Raw genomic sequence first — 24,382 nt, 5'->3', positions numbered from 1 at the left:
CAATCTTCACTTCTAACAGGAATTTTTAATACAGAATAGGATTAGTATATGTTACAACTGCTGCAAGTGCACCCAGCTCAAATTTGCTTGCCACAGTAAAGCCACTTTGATATCCAGCCAAGCAGAGCTGCACATATTAGTCACCAAGCATCAGGTTTTGTAATACTAGATATTTCTGTGTTACAAATGCCGTAAGACATTAAATATCATGGTGCTGATGGAAGCTGCTAGCAAGCTCTCTTCAGCTCTGCTGCTCCTGTTTTTCTGCTAGGGTCAGAGAAAAAGGCCTTTATCAGTTTGTAGTTAAAAAAATATATACACATATCATGCCACATACTTCTATCAACAGCCTGGCAAACTAAAATGTGGTATTTGTTAATATACCAGATCCCAGTGAAAGACTAATTAATCTTCCTAAAAGAGGACAGACAACTTTTAGGAAGAATGATATTTCAAAAGATTCTGACAGAGCAAAGGAAAAAAATATGCATCAGTGCAGGTTATTTTAGGTCACAATCTGTTTTTGCTCCCCTCCAACTCCCCTGTTTGTTGGGTGGAGTACAACTACTTCCTTTGTTACCAAAAGACCAAAACATCCTGGAGATTAGTCTGATAGGGAAAATCCTATGGCATGACTCAGTGGGTGTGGTTAAGCTTTAACAGGTTTCAGCTGCATTACTCTTCACTTACATAGACATTGCTTAAGATATTGTCTAAGAAAGAGGAAGTGAAGATAGATACCAAGAGAGGAAAGCCAGTTTAAGCATAGTACACACTCTGTCATGTAAGAGCATGGTACAGAGGAAAGTCAAGATGGGGACCAGCTGTGTCAGGACAGGAACCAACCTTCCCATCCAACAGTAAATTCAGTCACTTGCAGACTCTCAATTTTGGATTACCTTGCAGAATGCAAGATGGATGTTTGGGAGACCTGAAAGCTAAAGAGAGTTTAAGTGAACCTAATAAATATAAATACACACACTCACACACATATATATATGATGGTCCTTTCCTCACATTTTCATCAATGAAAAACTGACTTTTTTACAGGGCAGAAAGCAGCTGCTAAAGCCTGGATGCATCTGCAATAATCTGAATTCATAAACAACTCCATGTATATTTACCCCCAAAAGGAAATTATGCTATTGGACTACCAGCTAGTGTAGCTGAGGCAGGAATGTAATCAAGACTGAACCTTGCTTTACCATAGCAATCTTCTCTTTTTACCCAAAAGATGCAATTCTGTCAATAAGACTGCTTTTGCCTTTATTACAAGATGAACGACTCCATACTAATAATATTACTCCTTGTCTCCACAAAAATTCCAACCCAAAACTACTCTTGTTGAAGTGTAAATCTAAATCACTTTTTAGAGATTGGTTAGTTACAGCTATACTAGTTAAACTTTCCTACAAGATGATCACTTATATTCTTTCAGCTTTCTAAATCCCCCTCCAGCGAGAGGAATCATAACCATTCATTAACTAGGGAAAAACCCACATAATTCTCAAGTTAATTTAACTGGGATAAAAAAATAATAATAAAATCTTTACATTTTCAGGAATCAACAATAAAGCCAAAAGCATTAGGCTTCTACTAGGAAAGTAGATTTTAGCTTCTAATGTAGACAAAAAACAGTCTTCTGTTGAAAGCAAACTGAAGGAATTATGGAGAAAAAAAATCCCACCACTTACTGCAGTGTCTGTATAGGAATGAAAGTGATTTATTTATATTACACACAAAGATTTTTATTAAAAAGGCTGGTAATGGAACATTTTATTTTAATGCATCAACTTGATAAAAGGTTAGTTACAGAAATTATGTATAATGTTGTATAAGTCACATGGATGGGTTATTTAAAAAAGGATCTGATAATTAGAGGAGACACTTCTTATTTTAGTTACATTGTAAAGTGCCTTGTGTAGTCATATTCTATCGTTGGAATGACTGCCTGTACAAATTTCAAGAAAATAAGAAGGTACCTGAGTTTCTTGTTAAGGAAAACATGCAATAGATAGAAATCCTGTAAAAGAAAGAAAAAGTCACATTCAATGGTCTGCTCAACACTATTTCTTGCTGGTAGGAAAATAACACCTAGCAATTACAATGTTAAGAGACTGGGAAATTAATACAGCAGAACTCTGGTAATGACATCTGATGCTTGCCCAAACATAACAGACTTTCCTGTTTTAAGTTGAAGCAGAGAACCAGGAGTTATATTCAACAGATCTTAGAAAACAGTACACAAACATTTACAATCCCACTTACACACTTCACGTTTGTAATTAACAAACGTCAAGGTGAGTTAAATCTGGGAAGGCTAATCCCTAGCTACCTTTGTGTAGCTGTAGGGAAAGCAAGCTCCTCCTCAGCATCTCAGTGTCTCAGAAAAAGAAATAGGTTCCTGTTCTGAATTGTCTTTTGAAATAAATCTTACCTGTCAATGAGGGAAAGTGGAGAGATAGCTTTGCTAAACTAAGAAGTCTGCCTTTGTAGAGGAGATTTTCCTAATCTCCCTTGTGTATGTTACCTTCAAACGTATGTTGGGCCTGAATCTGCAGTGTGGGGTATACACAGTAATTATAAAATGAAGTGTTTGTCCACCTGGGACTGAGGCAGACAGCAAAGTAAAAACTAAAATAAATCACTACTTTCAGCCGACAGTTAAGTACTGGACATATGTAAACCCTACTATTTTCGCATGTCAGTCTCATGGACCATTTCTTGACAAACACAAACCAGGGAAGAATTGGCTGTTAAAAAAAAAAATAATCTCAATTTGTTAAGCAATAGCAGAAAAAGTAACCAAAAATCTTGAAAATAAGTTATTTCTAACTACTAAGGAGTAGAAGACTTGAACTACCTTGATAGAAAAGTTATTTTCCAGTTCAGTTTCAGCTGCTTGCTGCACAAATTGAGCAAGTCTCAACTCATACAGAGAATATTATTTGTTCGGGGCCCGCAGCTGCTCAGTAATGCTCCCTTGCCTGCCTTACAGCAGCAACATTATTTTGAAAGTACACACTTCATTTTCTCCTAACATGGAGGTTTCTTTAGTCAGAAAGCGTGGGATCAATTACTACAAAGCATAACCAAGATCAGTCAACTTGCAAAAGAAAATTCTAATTGTGAGGCATTCAATATCAAGAATCATTTCAGTAGATTTTCATTGCTTTTTTGTCAGCTGAATGTTGTTACCAACATATTGCTCACATATAGAGTAGAGAACAATGGGACCTCGACATCTTTCAGAAATGAATTTCAGATTCAAATCTAATACAGAAGCTGCTGTACCAAGAGGACTGATTATACTCTGGCTGGAGTCTGTAAACCTCCAGCTTCATCCTCCCCTGGGATCATAGTTTCATACTCAGTTTTATACTCACAGCTTCACACCCCTAAAAACAAGGGCTCAATTCTGTCCCTTCAATTCCACCTACTTTCTGAGAACTGATTAACAGAGCTTGTTTGCACAAAGGAATTAATCCCAGAACTTTAGTAAGCGCTACCACAAGCAGTCGTTTACTGCTTTCACACACAACTGCATTCCAGTTTAGGAACCTTGAGATAACAGCTCCTTAAATACAAGAAATCGTTGAAAATATCACGTAGTAATGAAAAAGGATACATGTGAACTCCAAGTTCTCCCCCACCTTCTGCAACAGTCTCAATGATTTTCTTCATGACTTCTGCATGCCTGAAAAACAGATAAGAAACAGTGGAAATATTTTAAGGAAAAAGTAAGCTTCTCTTCATCTCAGTAAGATTAGGTTTTGTGCAAGTTAAATAGTTTTGGACTGTTAGCTTCAGAAGCAGCAAGAGGAACCTTTCAGTTTGCTGACGAAAAAATCCCAACAGTAACTGAAAGGTAGTATTACATGATGAATGTAAAGTTATTCGCCAACTCTCTACATTCACAAGGGAAATGAAAAATGTTCTATGCTACAATGTAGATGGAGTGCCACAATAGCAAATATATATTGCTTGTTACTAGTGCTATTTTTAATTGCTAAATACCAAAGAAGCCACCAGGTATGCCCCTAGCAGGTAATCCTCACCAGCAGCAAGTCACCAGAAGTTCCCAAGTGACCTCTGAAGAAGATACCTAGAAATTGCTGCAACTTATTTAGCTGGCTCTGCTGTACTCTTAAATTTGTAGAGCTTAGGAGGTATCGAACATTTAAACAATTTGTAGTTTCCTAGGAGAGGCAGGCTAAGCTAAACCTGCATAAATTCAGAATTGTTGCTCTGAGACTGACAGGGTATGGAAACTTTCTCTGGCGGTAACTTGGGTTCCACGGCAGATCAACAGTTTCTAAGTAAGCTTCTCTCTTGCAACTCCATTACTGTAAAACATAAAAAATGATATTGTAAAACTGAACCACATGACGTTTTTGTACAAAGCTGTTCCTGGGAATATAACACAGAATCACAGAACAGCTAAGGTTGGAAGAGACTGGTCATCATCTAGTCCAATCCTCCTTGCTTGATGAGCAGTAAATCAGAACAGGTTGCTCAGAACTTTGTCTGGTCTTGAATATCTCCAGTGATGAAGACTTTAAATCTTTTAATGACCAATTACAATTCAGAAGTAATGGTCTGGTGTTCAGGGTATTTATTATGTCCCATAAACCAAAGGATGAACATCATATCAAATCAAAAGGGAGAACTACTGTGTGGTTAATTGATGTTTTATTTACATATTTAACACAAGATCCCAAGTTGTACAACTCATCTTACTTTTCTCTAGACTCCAACTTGGTTTTAAATTCACAATTCTGTAGCAATCTTTATCAGTGACATCATATAGGGCTATGGATATCCACCTATGCAACACTGCAAGCTAGTTAACAGCAGTAGTTTAACATACCAATCCCAAAACAATCTATGATTCTACTGAGGACAAGGTTGCATAACTTTCTGACCACGCTTTGATACCATTATGCAAATCTAAATAGCTGACCAGTAACTGGCATTTAGTAGTTACCTCCAAAGTTAATCATCTTGCCAGTGGCTGCAAACACAAGGAAGGAAGCTGTTGCGAAGTTACCAGGACACGCTGTGAACAGGAACATGCAAGTCTGGGGAAATACTAAAGGTCAGCATCTGTCATTTGCTGTGCTGTTGGTCTTTGACCCCCACAGCTGATTCCAATTCTGGATCTTCATAATGAACCTGCAGCACACATGCCATGTATCGGGTGCCATAGCCAGCTGCTTCTATATAGGAACCTGGACTGTCAAGCTTCCACCTTACCCATAACAGTGGACTATTTTTTGTACTGGCACAGGCCACCCTACAAGCTATTAGAAGTCTTTAACAGGATACTGGCTCAAATTCATACAACTGCATGACATTTGCTCTTTTTAATTTTCTAAGGACTAGTTAGATATTTGGAATTCCATAATGGCCACAATATTGGTCATTCTTACTGTCATACTCATGAAAAGATTTGCAGGTGCTTTATAAACTTTCAAATGTTTGTTTCCTGTTTCAATTTCCTTCTGTAAGAATATTTTGAGGAATTAATATAAAGTATGTATACCTCCCAATGGAAAGAAATGAGATGACTTTGGAAGAAACGTTATCTAAATTATCCTGCTGTCTAGAAATCTCTCTTTTATTCAGAAGTTAAAAAAAAAAAAAATCCCCCAGAAATAACTCTCAGATGACTAAAATGCTTGTTCCAGGACCTGTCTGTAGATTGCTTGAGCTATCAAATAGATCAGACATTTAAAACATCTGTTAAACTCACTTAATTTACTTTCTGGCATAACCAACTAATCAACTAACTCTTGATGTGGTTCAAGTAATGTAATGGACTTATTCATGTTCTATGTCAGAAATATTGCTGTTACTACTGAAAATAAATTGAGATACACAGAATTAAAACCATATATTAAGGGTTTAACAATAAGTTTCTTTAACAGAAAGAAACTGATTTCTGAGACTGATCAGATGACCTTTTATGCTCTCATCAAGAATGTCCGCTTTCCTGCTGAAGAACCCCTTTACTGCTTTGCAACAGACCAAAGTTGTCAGTCAAAATATTTAACAACTTCACATGGAGTTCAGCACACCTGACATACTGACACTGAATATCAGCTGGAAGGGAAATACATACCATCAGAAAAGTAAAAAATAGAAGCCTTCCTGACATATGAGGAAAAAAAACACCACCAGAAATGAATCAGTTTTCCTGCCCCTCTCAACCCCTTGCAATTCATAGAGATAAAAGGCCTTCCAGGGGACTTTCAGTGCAGTGAATAACAACTATCAAGCTTCCATTAAAGAGAGTAAAGTGTAAGACGTTTTAGGACAGCATATTTTCAAGAAAAAAAGTTCCCTATTATTTCAATTAAGTGTCTGTAACTGCTCAAACACACTAAGACAGGTGTGGATAACCCACAAATGTTATCATCAGGCAAGACACTCAGAATCCATAACAATCAGTTAACCTCAAGATCTACAATTTGCTGATCCTTGCAGCTGCTTCTAGTCACTTCCCTGCAGATACTGAGAGTACATAAGAACTAAAAAGAGTCCAGAAACCTGTTGCCATTTATTCTGAAAGAGAGGAAAATAAGTGCTTGGAAGTAGAGCAAGTAATTCAGATCTAAATGTAAATGTGTTCAGTAGTTAACTAGTTTGATAGTCCCTTCATAACACCCACATGAAAAAAAAGTTGAGAATTGCAATTAAGCCAGTTTCCATGAATTAATGAGGAAGTTGACTGTGTTCCTCCCAGTACCATAAAAATGCTGACGGGAACTACAACTTACAGCAGAGCTGCAAGATGAACAGTTTCAACTACTCAAAATAGGAGCGATCTCGAGCAGCTGATGGTAGCACACAACTGCTGTTTGTTTCCTTTCTGACGCATGACACAGTGATGTACACGTCACAAGAAACAACCAAGTTTAGGACCATCTAAATATCCGACATTACACAATTCTTGTGACATGCATGGAAGCAATAGCAGCAGAGCTAAGCAGTGGTATTTCCTAGCTAAATTAAGAACAAACCAACATTTTTGCTTACTATTTTTCACCTCAGAAGCCCAGACCTTCTTAGCTATTAGCCTAACAATTTAACAAAATAGCTCACCTTAGAGAGTAAGAGAACATACTTAAATCCTCCATTTTAGATATACTGTTGGCCTCTTTCTTCACAGTATCAAGACGACCTTTTCAAACCTTTCCAATGTTAAGCAGTTGCCAGTCAAACAGTTTGCTTTTTGAGAAGCACTAGACAATTTCCTCCGCATTTAAGGCTACCAACAAGTCAGTCTCACCACAGTATCTACACCTCTTTCAAGCTTGGAAACAAGCCTCACAATGGAACAAGTCTCACAATGCAAACCATTTCTTCAAGTGTAGATGTGGACTACATAACAAAGACACTGGCACTTCACTGTCTGAAGTGAAGGAAAGCGACACATGCACACAGAGCTCTCATCCACGAAGACTCTCAATCCAGATTCACAGTCTAGTATTAGATAAGTTCTTACTCTACAGAGGTGTTTGCAAAATTAAACAGGTTACATTGCAGCCACAGCCCATTATAAAACCCACAGGCCTACCTAGTCAGCCACACCCAAATATCTGGTCATCTCTGTTTCTTCTGAACATCTTCCCAGCCTGCATCCACTACATGAGCTTCTTCCAACTGATTTATTAGCAGGACTTCCAGCAATCACTAAATCAAGCCTTGGCTTCAGGCTTTTTTTCCCTCCTTTTCTTCTATAAATCATGTTCCTAGTCAGTCTGTTAAGTCTCTCTAGATACATGCCGACACTCGTTCAAAAACAAAATGCTGCATCCATTTTTCTGCCCAGAACAACGCAGACAGCAAACAATGAGACACTCAAAGTCACTAACAGGTTTACATATTAAGACTGGTATATTAATATAAGGTACAATAATACCTTCTAGACCAAACCTTGTCCTCCTTATTGTCTTAGAGTATGTATACAAGAAAGAGACCAGAGGAAGCACCTAGTAATGCTTCCTCCAAAGTACTAGTTTCCAGCAGTGTACAAGCTAGGGACTTTCTAATTCTGAAGCATTCTAGTAACTTCCCTTGTGACAACTGTTGACAAACTTTTCTTTCATTAACATCATATTGCTTAAATAAATACTTAGTTTAAATATGTGCTGTGTGCAGAATTTAATCCTTTTTCTGGCTTTGAACATGCCACCATGTCACATGCATTCAATGTCACCAGTTTACTACTAAAAAGAAAAAAAAAAAAACAAAAGAACACTCATTACTTCACTTTCTGTGGCATTCATAATGATGGTCACTGAAATTGTAACAACCTCCTCAGCTGCCCTTTCTAAAGCTGAAGGGTCCCAGGTTATTCAATCATTTCTTATGGGAAAAAAGGATAACCTCAGTTATCCTGGATAATCCCTCTGTATCTTTTCCAGTTTTAGTCTTCCTTCACCTCACAGATTACAGAACAGATGACCAGAGCTGTACTGCAGTATTCAATATGCAGGTGGTACCACATATTAGCAGAGGCATTATGCTGTTATCTGTTCTATTCTTTTGTTGTGGTTTTTTTTTCCTAGCTCTGAGACTGACATTTCCACGGGTGTGGAAATTGTACTGTATTAGTGTAGACTTAAACTTGATGATTTAAAGACCAACAATAAAACTTACCACTTTTAGATTTTCTGTAAGTCCACTAACTGTGAAAAAAAGCTATTTCCCAGTTGTACAATGGCTTCTCTGCTCAGATTGTCCAGATACAAGCCTGACTACTTGGTGAAAGCAAAGACTGTTGTAAAGCAGTAAAGAACTATGAACTGGAAGAATCAAGAGATACACACTGACGAAGTCCATGAATACGCATCCTCATAAGACCACCAAAGGTAGCAATAAACTCCTTGGTGCAAAGTTCCCTTGCTCTCTCGCTAAAGAATAGTATACCCTTACCAAGAGTAATCTTACGATCAAGTAATTCGTAAACCAGAAACAAGAATGTCTTGAGTATGCAAAAACTACCATAAACTTGTGAAAAAGCTGATTATTTGACACCTCAGCTAGTGACACAAATCCCAAAGGTGTTTCTTTAAGTCAAAAGAAATTACAAGACTTAAAGTGGCAATTTGGACCTTTTTTTATTATTATTAACCTATGTAAGACTACAAAGAGTGTCTCTCTTCTTAAAAAGAGATAGAAGCCAAAACTCTTATCTCTTAAGAACTTCACGCTATCAAGAAGCTGAGGAGTTACACCATTTAAGATATTGGCTCTGTATCATTAAGACACCTAAAAGGATTTTACATATAACATGACAGGCACTTTTCAAAGACCTAGGAAAAAAATACCGCTGCAGGTAGTTGAACTACAGACTCCCTACGTCTTGGGTGAGAAATGTGGCAAATGAAACAGAGAAAAGCCTAAAAGCACACGTGAGTTTTGCACTTGTGTTCAACAAGCATTTCAGCACAGCAATTAGAACACCTCTATCTGTATAAAATTTCAGCGACTTCTGGGGGAGCAAGAGGCAGATATTACAAAATAAAGAGGTATTTCATGTTCAAATAGCTTTTTCTGCTCCCAAAGTATACATTATAATTTTATCCTCACAAAAATAGCAGCAAATAAAGTATAGAAGAAATTCCTTTTATAGAGTTCTAGTAGTCTGCCATCTTCTGGAGTCCATAGGGAAGTGGAGGAAAAGTAAGTTGAGCAAGAGGAGACAGTTATAACTGCAGAATATACTCGCAGCAGTAAGCACTGGAATCACCAAGATCTTCTTTTCATACTACCTCAGAAGTTGACACACCACTACAGCAGCCAACTGCGGAAGCATCCAGAAAACCTGAACCAAATCCACAACAAGACCAGTGAAGTGCCTTTTATCTACATACTGAATCAGACCTGAAACAAAGACTTACCTGCATGGGTGAACTGAGCACATGGGAGGTGGAGGAAGATGAGGATGGTTTTCAATGGTTACCGTTTTCTTGACATGATCTTGACTAATATCTTCATACATATGCTCTACTGTTAAAGGCTGCCGCTGCTATATAGGAAAATGGAACAGAACAAAACCATTACTAGCAAAGAGTCTTTTGCTCCTTCTTAGCAATTTTAACATGGTTGTTAACAGATCAAGCACCATAAATTATAAGCATCTAATATAAAACAGGTCTGAAGGAAAGAACCAAGTGTCTTAAGATCCATATGGTGTAGAATAGTACTAAACAAATTTAGTTTTTAATAAACTGTATGAATGGTAAAGTCAATACATTTTGAGAACCATCTCAATGGCTCCCACTTAGGTTCCCATCTAGGTATTTGAGCTGTAAGCCCTAACCAACTTTAACTCAAGAAACTTAGCCATGAAAGGGAGAGTGATTTATCTAATCCCCTCCCTCTGAAGATCATGAAAATACATACTTGCTTATTTGACTGAGTTTACTAGGGCTATTACTACCTCTACAGAGCTAACTCAGTCAAGTGACAGAGCATGATTTGCTTCCTTCCAAATGCTCCATCACCAAGTACAATTTCCAGTGAAATTATTCCTACTTCCAGCAAGTATCCTAAGTCCTGTCTGCAACCCTGACTATATAATGATTTTGTCACCATTTTTTCATTTCAATTTTTACTGTGAATAAGAAAAAAAAAAAAGCGTTGCTATTTGATACCACAAGTCTAATTTTACAGACGTGATAAAAACCCGACAGACCTATACCTCATCATATCCAAATAACCAGAGTCTTGGAGTTTGGTAATATTTGTCGTAAGTGATGTAGAGGTCGTAAGTTCTAGTCTGTAGAATAGCATCTTCCCCTCCAACATCAACTTTAGCCTTGTTAGCTTCTACGATCTGTCTTGTGTCAAGTGTTGCCTGGTTCAAGGTAAAAATGACATTAGTATAGTCTTGTTTGGATTTCCTCCTTTCTCATCCTAAGTAGTTATATAAAGCTCTAAAGCAGAAATTAATGTTCTTAAGCAAGCATTAAAAAAAAAATCATAGGCTTTTGGGTTTTGTTTTTATCTTTAAATTAGTTGGATCAGTTTGTCTCCCACCAAGTACTTTTTGGTTTTGGTGAGGATTTTTTAAGAAAGGTCTAATTTGCAACTACAAATGCAATTACATTGTCACACCCCCCCCCCAACCTCTTCTTTCACCAATAACTTTTGAACCCAAGGGACAATTCCAATGAAATTCAGAAGGCAGAGGTCTCAGTTTATGCATTTATGAAGACCTTAGTGGAACACCAGGAACAACAACACTCTTTTTTTCCTCTCATGACAGTCTGATGTATCAGCATAATCTATTGAACCTGTAAGCCACTCATCTTCCACACATAAGCCTCAAGAATTATTGTGTATTTTTACCTCTTGCGAGTACAGCATTGTGCGTAAGTAGAGTGAAAAGGATCAGAAAAAAAAAAAAAAAAAAAAAAAAAAAAAATCACAAAATGACTGATCTAAATCTTTGAGGACTTAAGGTTACTGCAATAGGATGGCAGGAGACAAATACACAGGAAACCAAGCTCAGTAATCCCACTGCTCATAACAAGCTTGTTATATAATCCATTTGCGTTACCATTATTTTTACTTTGCTTGCGCTCATATTGGTAATAAGCATTGCAACAGACAAGATAGAGAACTGTTCACTCACATCATCTGTCTCCAATAGCCCACTCTCTTCATACTCTGAAAAGAAGACCCATAAAATTCTGTGTTCAGCTTGTAGCTAGTCATCATATTTCTCATTCATAAACAACTCCTTTAAAACATTCTACATGTATCTAAAGATGTTTAATACAGGTAAACTTCTGAAACCCCAAACCAGACTATACCTTTTTTAATACAAATTTGATCAAGACTATAGTAAGTACATGATTAGCAATCCTCAAGTGGTTTTAAGTAGGTAGATTGCAGTTAAGTGTGGATATGAAGCGGAAGGAAGCTGTATTAAATCCATAATTTACACTTGCTTGGCTCTGTTCTGCTACTCATATTAATTTCCAGGTCAAAAACATTCATGCATGTTTTTGCACACAAGGTAAGAGTAAACATGCATCAATAAGACCATACAAAAGATGATTAAGAGCACGTTTCTGCTGAATTTTTCAGCATGTATTCTATGAAAAGAAAGAGTAGTGTTTTCTTAGAGTGTACTGCTGTAGTCAAAGGCCTGACATAAATCATGTCCCACCCGATTTAAGGAAATACCTTCCATGTCTGCAGCTTCTCCTTCATCTTCATCATCATCATCTTCACAAGATGCTGAATGATCTGCTGTATTTATAATTTCCTTTATAATTTAAATTGAAAATACTGCTTTAATGACACTGCATTTACACAGCCTTACAGCCCCAGCACATACACTGAAACAGAAAAATAATTTCTGCAATATTAAGGACTATACTGAACTCAAATATTTGCTTATCAACCAATCTGTTTCAAAGTCCTAATATGACATTAAAAATCCATTTTCAAAGTTCTCATTTGACTTTGTAACCTGGAATGAGTTAATTGCTAAGCAAAGAAAAATAAGAGAGATTAAACAGCCTGTAACTGTTTTCAAAAACCCACCCATCTTAAACGAAAGGCAATGACTGAACAGCTACGACTAATCTACAGATTACGATTTTGTATGTCCTAGCCCAAGCCCTCAGCCAACCTTTTCTTTTAGGGAGTGTGGGCCTATGCACAGCATCTGAACCCAAGAGACAACCCTAATGAAATTCAGAAGGGGGAGGTCTCGATTTACATGGGTTTCATGAAAGCTGCTCCAATTGCTAAGTATCAGGTAGCAGGTTTCCTCATTAGAAAACTAAAACATCAAAACCAGTAAGAAACTAAGTTGTGAAGTGCTTTAGCAAATAGAACATAAGCAGAGAGTTGTCCTTCTGGACTGGACCTGTGATCCAAGCTGTACAATAAGCAAATTTTTTAACATACAACATACCAGAAGTGAAATTCAATTAGTAACACACAACAGCAGCTACGAATTACAATGAGATCCTACAAGTACTGTGTTTTGAAGAAATAGTGATCATCTTTAGGTATTCCTTCCACCCAGATGTTACTGACTTGTGAAAAAGCAGTACCTTCATTTTCAATGAGCAGATGCCTGGCACAAGAGCATACTGGCTAAAGGAATTCCAAAAAGAACACTGCCTCAGTAAACACCTCTCAGAAGGAGATGCACATGCTTTGACTAAAATCATGGGCTCTGAAAGTCACTATGTATCTGTAACACATCTAGTGACAAAGTATAATTTAATCTTTCACGGGCAGTATTAGATTGCTGCAGGTAAGACTTCTATTACCTGAAATAAAGCAAGAGGAAAATTTAGAACCATGTTTAAACCACGACAATACCTTACTGTCTAGTGTGATCTCCTTAACTGCTTCTGTTGCACCCACTATACCTGTTAATTGAAAAAGAGGTTTGTGTTATGAAAGCTTTTTTCTTTATTACAGTATAGAAAAAGGCTGCCAAGATTTCAGAAAGCAGCGTATGATCTTTTCAAGTTACATCTCACAACAATTTTGATACTTCAAAGGCTGTGTATTTGGTATTGGTAGCATGCTTGGTGCTGGACATGCATAAACCATACCAGTAACACAGAGCACAAAAGCACAGTTCTCACACATCGTTCAGGTTTTGTTGATGGAACACTGCAAAGTAATTTTCATTTTAATGAACTTTCATAGAAGTGAGTTCAGGATAGGCATTCACAGGATAGGCATCTCACAATTACAGAACTCAACTTCATGAGCAAGGCATGCATTTATGAGTATTTCTAAACATCTTGGAAGCAAGGAACTGGAGTTAAAAACCATCCCAAATCATAGTATCAACTCTTCAGTTCCTTCCCATTAGCCTTCTAGTTTTACTGCTGCTTTCACCCAGTAGTGTTTGGGATGCATAGTAAGATTCTGCTCTGACACAAAATGGGAAACACTGAAATAATTAAGTCAGTTGAGGTCATCATTAAGATAAAGATCTTGATGTGTTTCACAAGCAATCTTAAAAAAAAAAAATAAATAAATTTGCATATTGATCAAACAAATAGTTTAAACCAGCATTCTCTTCACAGATCTTACAAAGGAACGTGTCTACACATGACTACACAGGTCATTTATAAGAGAATATTGAGCAGTCATGTACCAATCAAGTGGGTGGCTGGCAGCATAACATATTCAAGAAAGACTTTACTTTCTAGTAATGGAAACTGAAAATACTTCAGATTACCAAATGCAAAGCCTGAAGCAAGGCTGAATACCTGCATTGTGAAAAGTGTCTACCCATCCCCCATCACCATCATCTTCTTCTATAATTGCTTCCTGCTCATCCGAGTACTCCATCTGCTTACACCTTTTGTAACATGGCACTGCAAAAGAATTGCAAAACAAAATGAGTGCAGTCATTCCTATACAAAACCAGACTGGAGTAGAAATTATCCTACAGGGATTTCTGAAATGTCTCTCATATATCCTTATTTAAGGAATCCTTAAGTTGTATTTCAAATGCAAAAGCATGAACTTAAAATTACATTGATGTGCTGTACCACATTTTATTTCATATACAGTACAACACTTAAAAGTTCATTCGTCTGTAACCCATTAGAGCACATTCATCAAAATTCTTACTAACTAGAAAATAATTAACTTCTCATTTGCTAACAACTAGAGACAACCTATTAGTTTTCTTCATATTGCTAAGCAACTTCTATCTTGAGTATAATTTTGCCTGGATTAGCATCAGTTTACTGAACTGATTTGTCTTTACAATTCTGCTAAACGTTTGCAACACCTATTTATATATTAGGTATGTTTAATTATAAATTAACACATACAAGTTTAGAAAAGGTTAGAATTCATGTTATTCTAAATAACTTCAGTTATATGCATTACAGAGCCATATGAGTTCAGATTTATAAAAAGTTTTCAGAACACAGTCAAAGAGAAAATGCAGATCTGATTAAGGCAAAACAGACATTTTCCATCATCATAAACAAATACAATCTAAGAAATGCTCCTATTAGACTAAAGGGGGGGGGGGTTGTAACTCCACTGCTGCATGAAGTGCAGAACTTGTAAATTGTTCTTAGACCTTTCAGAAAGGGAGGACAGGCGTGTGAAAGTCACAATGAAGACTTTCAAATGAGATCTGTAGGATGGCTCCCTGCCTCAATACATAGCCCACCACTTTTACTCGAGTGTTAGGCCAATGTGTCAACATCAGCAGGAAACACATTATTTTGAAATGTGTTTCAAAATAGAAGGATCAGATCAATTAGGGTCCTGGAAGTACAGGAAGGGAGAGGGGGAGGAAGGGAAAGGAGGAAGAAGTGGCAGGGGGAAGAGAAACAAAGTTGATCACTTGGTCATCCAGCCATCAGGACCACCTTAGGAAAGCATCCAACACTACTGTAAGCAATTTCAAATGACAGCACACTGTAAGACTCCAAAAGCCAGCAAGTGAAAGCCAAGCACAAAATACAATCCATTGCAGGTAAAAATCTCCTCAGGCTGTTCTTCAAACTAAAGGTTCATTTAATGGAATTATCTTTGACACATTTTGACTTGAGATCTTTTGAGAAAATTATTTCCACATGCTTGTTAGCTGTCTTTTCCATTAAAGATGAAGTCACCACACGTATTCTATATACATAGCATTGAAGCCGATCAAAATTTTATTTAAAATTGTATTTTGTTGTTATTGACAGGAATAGTGACAGTAATTATGTATCTGAACAAGAAGCATCAGTGTCACCATGAAAAACATTTTGGGAACATTTCAATAGTCTGAGTTTTCTGAAAGAGGAAAATAAACAACGTCCTTTTAGACATGGAATATGAGTTGAAGGACAGGAGAAAGACACACGAGGAGTTTTATTGTGCTTAAACTACATTTCTACTTCATCAAGGCAAGCTGTATTACTAGTGTAAAGCCCTGCTAACAACTGGTCTACAGAAAAGACTTTAGATGTGCAGGAAAAGCTGTTTTAATACTGCAAAGCCAAAGCATTCAAAATGCAAGATTATTTGCTTCCCCTGTCAATACAATCAGTAGAGTTGATAGCACAGTCAACCATGCTATCAAACCTAAGAACACTTACATTTAAACTTCAGCCTTACCATTTTTAGTTACCAAAAACTGTTTGTCTGTTGGCAGATAAGCCTTGACTTTTAGTTCTTCTCCTGAAGCCCTGTAAAATGAAGTGCACCATAAAAGGTTGAGAATTTGATGATCTGCAAACAAAAGAACCCTTCTATTTTCACTGCATATCAGGAACATTTTATATACTCTTCTTCACTTATTCTCAGAATCTGTTTGCTATGACTTTACTCTTCCCTACATAGAGACTTTGAGGTAAGTGAGGGATCAAAAAAGTTGGCCACCCCTAAACTATGGAACCTTGGATCAAAATTATTTTCTGCTTCAAAACCTAATTTCACTTTAAGATGGCCAAGGAATGATGGGTTGATGGAACAATCTAGTCTATACAAAATTTGCTAAGATCATCAACAATAGAGATCCAAATATCTGAAGAAAGCAACTTCAGAAAAAGCAAGAAATAGACCTCTATAAATATAAAACCTGCCCATAGTCATTAGAGCTCAAGTAACCTTTGCCAAGTTCACATTACTGAAGCATTTGCTTTCACCTTCAGTGGTTTTTGGTTTAAACTAAGACCAACATTCTAAATAGTCTGATCTAAACTGCTGGCACATAGGCCAGACTCAATATCATGTTTTCTCTGAAGGAGATGGTAAAAAGGTCAAGAAACAATGATTAAAGCATAATAATTCCTCCTTCAGCAATTCATGGCCCAGTACAGAGCCAAGAAGCTTGATGATATCAACTGCACAGACAATGCTTATGTAGGCACTAACTGATTCAGTTTTATAATGCAAGACATCAGTAGAACATGAGGAATCACCCTATTTGCACCCTTATTGTGTATGAAAGATAAGGAATTTCCAAGGGCAAGCACTGCTCAAAGTGATCTGATGTGGGCCAACTTGAACATAATCAATTAATAAACGCTTGTTAAAATATACTAATTATAACTACTTAGGTGCATGTGGCCTTTACTTTTTGATCACTAATCACCAAGACAAACTCAGGGAGACATGCTGCTACCGCAGCTAAGCACTGAAAGCATTCAAGTACGTATTGGCTTATTTCCTCTAAAACCTTAGGAAAACAAAAAATCCCCAAACAAATCCTCATCTCAACTACTCCTACACACAGCAATAAGTAACTCCTGCCTGCCTTAAAGACAGCTTTATCATAAAACCAGCAAAAATTCTACTGAAAGAGTCCACGTATTGTTATGAAATGAGACAACTGTATAGTTGCATTCAATGGAAGCACATCAAAGCATAGCAGGGACACTAACTTTCTAAAATTCTTTTAATTTTACTTACCATTGCCAAGTAGGACAGTGGTGAACTAAGTGATCTCCAGCTGCGACAAACTGTTAAGGCCAGAAAAAAAACAGCCCTGTTAAATAGAGCCTAAAGAAACAATCTCCAATTTTCCTCAATATTAGTATTTCAGTTGCACATTCCTTTGACAGATTAACTGTGTAACTAGCAATTGTTTAAATCAGTTTGATGCTTTATTTTAACTCAATTTCTCAGATAACCACGAAAACCCAAAGACTAAATTGACTTCAGCATAAGGAAACGTGCTAAGCATAACAGCAAATTCAGATAGTTTAAAAAGCTGTGGTATAACCTACCACTCTGGAAACAAGTAAGAAAGTTTCTAGACCCAGTAACATTGTTTACTTTATGATGAAGAATATGTTTTTATTTGCCACTCTTCAAAGTTTTGCAAAGACAATGAAGAGCTTAATGTAGAAAAAAAAAATTTTTAATTGTTTAAAATTGTTTAAAACAATTTTGCAGCAAGAAGAAAAGTGAGACTGACATTAATTCATTGTATTGGTGAAAGAACTGCAACAGAGTATAAACAGTATGCATTTTAAGTAATGACCATCACTGTAATAGTTCACCACTGGCATTAACTGAATAAGGATAACCATAACTTGAAAAACCTTATGTATAACTTTGTTCTGAAGAAACAGGTTTTAAAAAAATCTTCAATCTACTTGTGCTTAATGTCACAGCAAAGGATTTTATAAAATTACATAATAAAATTATAAAATTTTATAATTACTTCAGAGTGATACTGCAAAACTTATGCTAGGCTTGCATATGAACTCAAATTCACCCAGCAAAGTCTAACACACTGGCTTCTTTTTGTATGCATATATTGAGAAAGGCAGGCCTGCACCTATGAAAAGCTACTTGTGTGGTCTTTTGCACCAGCTACTTTTGAAAATGACAGGAACACCCATTGCTACAGTTGCTTTCTTGTCTTAAAATGCCAGTTTATAACAACACACTTTTAGTTAACCAGAAGCTGTTGTAGTGGTGTGTCAGCCATTTTCTCACCATGTCCTCCAAAGCGAGGCATATTAGCATAGTAGAAAACACTGCAACACGCACTGCATACGGATTAGCAGACTCAATCTCTGCAAAAGTGCTTCCTTTCATCCATTTTCCAACGGAAGTCTCCAGCAGAAGTAAAATCTTCTAAGAAAACAGCAATCCCTCCCAATACACATCAAAACTTTAAAACTCATTAGCCTTTACACAGTAATAAACAACATATGAAATTCCAGAATTATTTAGAATTCTCTGTTCAAGGAACTGGAACCAACTGGCAGCAATGTTACAAAATATTCTTCAAGATGAAAAAAACATTAAAGTATTCTTTGTGGTTCTAATAGATGCAAAACCCTAGAACAGTAATTGAAATGTCATTTGCATATTCTTCAGCTTAGGCAGCAGAATTACCTAGGTGGTTTCTATTTCTCAAGCACTAATGCTATCTCATACCTGAACCAATATTGCAAAAGACATCAATTTCAGGACATCTTACTTCTACTCCTGGAAAGAATGATTTTTAAGATTTGCCTGTACTTACATATAAAATTAAAACAGATGTTATCTTTCTGAGGTATTAACTAGTAAGAATAGGCAAGAATTCATTGCAATTAAATCAAGCACAAAAGTATATAAAAAGAGGGAGCAATTGCTGAGTTTGAATAATGAGTCATCTTTTAGCCTTATTCCTAACTGATTCATCTTCTGAGGCAAGCCACAGGAATCCCACAAAGTCTATACAACAGCATCTCAAACTAAAATACAGTTGAATTGAGATTCATTAACCAAGAAATTCAAAGTCATTTGAAGATAATATCCTAGCAACATCAATGCTTTGAATCCTTCTTTAGCAATCATTACTATATAGAGACCAAAATCATCAGAAAAGAAAGACTGTCAAAGGGACAATCAGTAGATCCACTCTTCAGTCTCATCTAAATTTAACAAAAAATTAACCCTGCTGTAGAACTGTTTCCATTTACTACTTCTTTGAAGGATTCAATTTCTTCTTCCTATCAGAATCTAACTTTATACAGAGAATACACACTATTCACATTCTTAAGGATGTTTAAATGCTGCAAACTATTTAATGTAACATAATGTGGTTCTTGCTAAGTTCTATAGAAAGACCCTTTTCCTTCAGCACTACTACAAATATCTCTCCCATGATCAAGAAGGGATTCAGCATTAGTAGAACATTTGTCTAGACTTTCTCTGTTATATTTGGTTCACAGATAATATAAATTGTAAATCTATTATTGTGTAATATACAACATAGAAAGATCTATATGCACTAACACACACATATGGTTATCCGAACAGCAGAACATCATGTTGCTAAGCCTGTTTTTCTGAGCTTGCTTGCTTGCCATGCAATACAGCAGGAATATGCTATAGGTACTAAAGTTAGGAAAAATGCTTCTGTTCACATTATGTACCTGCATCAGTCACCATTTGTTCCATCTTTTTCCATCTCATCTTCACATTTGTACATTTTACCTCATTTCTCTTTCATTCTACCTAACAGTTTTAACATAATTTTCTTAAACCTCTGTGAAGACAATGTATTTTAAGAACAGTAACACTTTAGTATGAGAAAAAGTAGAATGGCGAAGTCAAAATAGCACTGTACAATCAGTGTTCTTACCATTCTAGAAAAAAAGAGAAAAATCCTCTTTTTTTCTCTTCACAGAAGACTCCTTAAAAAACTACTACTGCTTGGCAGCAAGCCAAAATACAACCAGCCTGGAGTAAGCTATAGAGAAAAGGAGGGAAAAAATAGTAATCATTGGATACTTGGTGCGGACAAGCATTTGTAATGATTTAGCCAGAGCCTTCGAAGGAAACAAAAGTGAGGTAAGCAAAAGACAGCTTTCAAGATACAAGCTCCCTTCTGAACTGCTTATGGGAAAGACTTCTAAAATCAATATACTCCTGCTTGAGTCCAGAACTCCTGTGACAAATGGAGCTGTTGACCCATCACGAGCTTCTTTACAAGCTTCTTGTGACATAATATAGGAAAAAAGCATTCCATATTCAGATGTCAAATGTCATCTAACAGGAATTTTGTTGCTCTATTTCATCTGGACAGTAAAAAGGCCATTTAGAACTTTCACTTTGTGGAAACTGTTTCAAAAACCAATAATTAATTGGTAAAGACATGAACTTTTGAGATAAATACAGTCCTTTTGACTAAAATTTATCACTACTTCCCAAATATATTTCAAAGTTTCTAAATACTTACTTCTTCAGGTGTGATTACTCCAGTTTCTTTGAACTTTGACTCCTGCAATAAAAAAAAGTTTAGAAATTTTGAGAACTGCTGACAAATTGAAGTACCCCACTTTACTGGTAAGACAGAGAATCATAGAATCAACCAGGTCAGAAAAGACCTTTAAGATCATCAAGTCCTGCCTTGGAACTAGCACTGTCCATGGATATCTGTTAATCAGCTTGGAGACCAAGCAGCTCTCTGCCAGGGCTGACAGACAGCCTACTTCCATATCCTCTGATGTATGGCTCAACAAAATTACTTTTTACAGAATGTGGGATATTATGAAAAAAGATCACACACATTAATTTTATTTTTTTTTGCTGCAGCCAATTAATATATCAAAACTGGAGAAAATATCCCCCAGAATTCAGTACTACATTTGCCAGTGAGAGACAGAAAACGAGTCAGAATCAGTGATTCTCAGAATCAGGACTTTGGGACTGTTCTAGGCACTGAACAGCACTACAATGGACCAGTATGAGGCTTTGCAGTTAAGAAAGGTCAATAAATGAACGACCAAACCAACTTTTATCTGTGGTGGGAAAAGTTGCGTAGAAAGACTTAGTTACTTTTTTTTATATAGTCATTTTTGTGGTGCCTTCATTATGCACTCTATGGAAACAGTTCAGATTTTCTCACATTGCCATGATTTTTTTTATGGATGAGGAATAGACAGCAATGAGCAATATAATTTAGCTCTACATGGAGAAATGAAGTACCTTTGCATTAAAGGTGATATTTATGAAGTTTAAGGATAAGGCTTTTTTTAGCATATTCAAATCTAGAATATTTTGTTTCAGACTTCTGTTTGTTTTTTTTTTTTCTTCAGAAGAGTCACAATCATCAAAGAAACTTAGTACTCCCCAGCATTAGAGCTATCTAAGAATGGCTTTTGAAAAAGAAGTAATTTCAACCATAGCATAGTTGACTTTTCAAGTTCTTCTGTCATCACTTACTGAATAACTTCTTGCCGTAAAGAACTTGTGATTTTTTTTTTTATTTTTTTTTTAAACTAAAAGCAGCAACTGCAAAGCACCTCACTTTCCACTACAACTTCACCTTATTTAATCATGGGAAATCATTTTAATGCCAATCGCTGCTTAATTCGTTTATTCTTTATGCTTCACCCCGGTGCATACTATCACCTGCACTATGTAAAAAGAAATGAGCACACAGCAAACCTGTTTCCTTTCTCCCTCATTTCTAAAGATAACACCTTTAAGAACAGTATTAAGATAAGCAAAAGAGCAGTTGTACAAGCACCACTATGCACTAGTTAACAGAAACCAAAGAAACTCAAACAGCCCCAATTTAGCAATTTGGATTGCTATAAAACTGAGAATTCTCAATAACACATTATGCAACAGCACAGTGGAGACAACTTACTGTTTAATTTCAAAATACACTATAAGGAGTAGGCAACATGCATAAGCTTGGTTTCTGGAATTACATATGGAAAATATGTAAAATATCCATCCTCTATGCCCTAAGGATAAACAGTTCACTTTTTCATCTCTACATTCTGTGGTATGTAAGCTAGTGAGATACACAGGTATAGTTTCTTTCAAAGTTACCAAGTTGGAGTATTTATTTCAACCCCTTGTAAATGGAACATGTACACTGTTATATCTTTCCATTTGTAGGGGATTTTACTGCTGCCTCCTCCCAATAGTACATCTGGGCACAAGAATTCCTCTACCATTACACCAGCTGTGCAACAGCAACTGTACCATGGCAAACAAGTCACTTCACTTTTCCGTGCCAGAACTGCAATCCATAATACGTCACATTGGTGGGTAACTGTAGAAAGGTCCACTATGCAGGCAACATACCACAGAGGGGCAAGTTCAATTAATTATTAAGTATCATGTCTTCTGCCCAAAGATCTAAGCTGCAGAGTACAAAGCACCTAAAAGATCATGCCGTAAAACCACAGGTAGAAGCTGCTATCATAAACAATTACAGCAAAAGTAGTTTTTCAAAAAACATGGGGAGATGTGAAAATCAGTGGTGAAGGAACTGCTGACAAGTTAGTCATTCACAAAGGTGACTTTTATGTAAAGAAGTATTTGTAAATAGGAGACAGAAGATGGGATGTAGTCTAAGAACTGCAGAAGAGCACAATCAGTTAAGTATCCTTTATCAAAAGAAGCATGACCAGTAGGTCAAAGGAGGTGATCCTGCCCCTCTACTCTGCTCTTGTGAGACCCCACCTGGAGTACTGTGTGCAGTTCTGGTGTCCTCAGCATAGGAAGGACATGGAGCTGTTGGAGCAAGTCCAGAGGAGGGACATGAGGATGACAAGGGGGCTGGAGCACCTCCCATACGAAGACAGGGTGAGAAAATAGGGGCTGTTCAGCCTTGAGAAGAGAAGCTGCGTGGAGACCTCATAGCAGCCTTCCAGTATCTGAAGAGGGCTTATAAAGGATGCTGGAGAGGGACTCTTCATCAGGGACTGTAGCAACAGGACAAGAGATAATGGGTTTAAACAGGGGAAGTTCAGGTCAGACACAAGGCAGAAGTTCTTTACTGTGAGGGTGGTGAGCAACTGGCACAGGCTGCCCAAAGCGAATGCCCCAACCCTGGCAGTGTTCAAGGCCAAGGGGACTTTGAGCAACCTGATCTAGTGGAAGGCGTCCATGCCCATGGCAGGGGGGTTAAAACTAGATGATCTTAAGGTCCTCTGAACCCAAACCACTCTATGGTTCTATGAAAGCTTAGCCAATTTAATAGAGAACAGCAATAAGTAAGTTATTTCTCCAGCAACAGGTCCAGCAATACCTGGCCTTCGAAGGTCCGCACCTCTCCAGCGAATGCTCCCACCCCTAATGGAATGGGAGCTCCCACTCAGGTTCCCTCCATCCTGTATGGCACAGCGCAAGACGAGGGCCGGTGGCTCTGCCGCCGCAAGGCTGCCCCTGCACAATCTCTCCCGAGGCCTGAAGGAGCACGGCGCCCTCGGAGGCGCTCCGCCGGTTGCATAAAGCCGCTGCAACCAGAGTTCTTCAGGCTGGGACAAGCGAAACCGCAGCCGCCGAGCGGCTTCCGGGAAGGCGGAGCGACTCCCGGAGCGGTCGGGCGCTCCTCGCGTCCTACTGGGGCGGCAAAGCAATGCCTGCGCCATAAGAACCCGCGAGCGGCCGCACTGCGGGTGACACCCCAGGCAGAGGTGAGGGAAGCAGGACAACTCTACAGCCACCCGCGACCGGAGGCTCGCGGCTCCGCGGGCCACCCTGCTTTAAAAAAGCAGGCGCATCCTCCACCCTTAACAGCTCCAAAACCTCCCCTCGCTTCACCCCGCTCCCGCACGGACCGGCACCTTGAGCACAGGGGTGAGGTACTCGGCCACCTCCAGGGCCTTCCCCTTCACCGTGTTGATGACGTTCTGCATGCTGCCGGCGGACCCCGAGAGCAGGAGGAGGACAACCACCTCCCCCGCCCCTCGGTCAACAAGCTTCTTGGCGGCGGCACTCTCCCCGCGTCGCACACACGTTGACGACACACCGACGCTCAGCACCTCGTCGCGCCCGACCCGGCCCAGCGGTGATGGGCCTGCGCCGTAGCGGGCCCTGGTCCGCCGCAACAAGCCCGCCCCCCGGCGCGTGCGTGCGCAAGGCGGGAAGGTCCGGAGGGAGGAGAGGGGCCATGGCTCTT

The 24,382-nt window shown here is 38.0% G+C and overlaps 1 protein-coding gene across 2 annotated transcripts; it reads right to left on the bottom strand.

Annotated features, from left to right (window-relative positions):
• Positions 1–1,694: 1,694 nt before the first annotated feature.
• ATG3 (autophagy related 3) lies at positions 1,695–24,167 on the bottom strand. 2 transcript variants are annotated; one of them, XM_057413110.1, is made up of 12 exons: positions 24,048–24,166; positions 20,699–20,740; positions 17,425–17,474; positions 16,129–16,199; positions 14,271–14,378; positions 13,363–13,412; positions 12,208–12,289; positions 11,651–11,685; positions 10,715–10,870; positions 9,912–10,039; positions 3,629–3,697; positions 1,695–1,982 (listed from the first exon to the last, which is right to left on the bottom strand). In XM_057413110.1, the coding sequence occupies exons 1-12, from the start codon at positions 24,117–24,119 to the stop codon at positions 1,901–1,903; spliced, it is 945 nt and encodes a 314-aa protein (XP_057269093.1). In that variant the 5' UTR covers positions 24,120–24,166; the 3' UTR covers positions 1,695–1,900. The 2 variants fall into 2 exon arrangements, with proteins under 2 accessions (XP_057269093.1, XP_057269094.1); XM_057413111.1 differs by lacking the exon at positions 1,695–1,982 and adding an exon at positions 4,988–5,081 and having other exon boundaries at positions 24,048–24,167.
• Positions 24,168–24,382: the final 215 nt, after the last annotated feature.

Source organism: Pezoporus wallicus, unplaced genomic scaffold (genome assembly GCF_028554395.1).
Source record: "Pezoporus wallicus isolate ANWC-B61680 ecotype Strahan unplaced genomic scaffold, APGP_CSIRO_Pwel_v1 contig_6484, whole genome shotgun sequence".
Lineage (NCBI taxonomy): Eukaryota > Metazoa > Chordata > Aves > Psittaciformes > Psittacidae > Pezoporus > Pezoporus wallicus.
This window is presented reverse-complemented; position numbering and strand designations above follow the sequence as displayed.

Coding starts and splice junctions, on each gene's coding strand:
- ATG3 (XM_057413110.1), bottom strand. CDS start 24,119: ATGCAGAACGTCATCAACACGGTGAAGGGGAAGGCCCTGGAGGTGGCC. Junction 12,290..13,362: donor AGATCACACTAGACAGTAAG/GTATTGTCGTGG, acceptor TAAATTATAAAG/GAAATTATAAATACAGCAGA. Junction 11,686..12,207: donor AGAAGCTGCAGACATGGAAG/GTATTTCCTTAA, acceptor TCTTCTTTTCAG/AGTATGAAGAGAGTGGGCTA.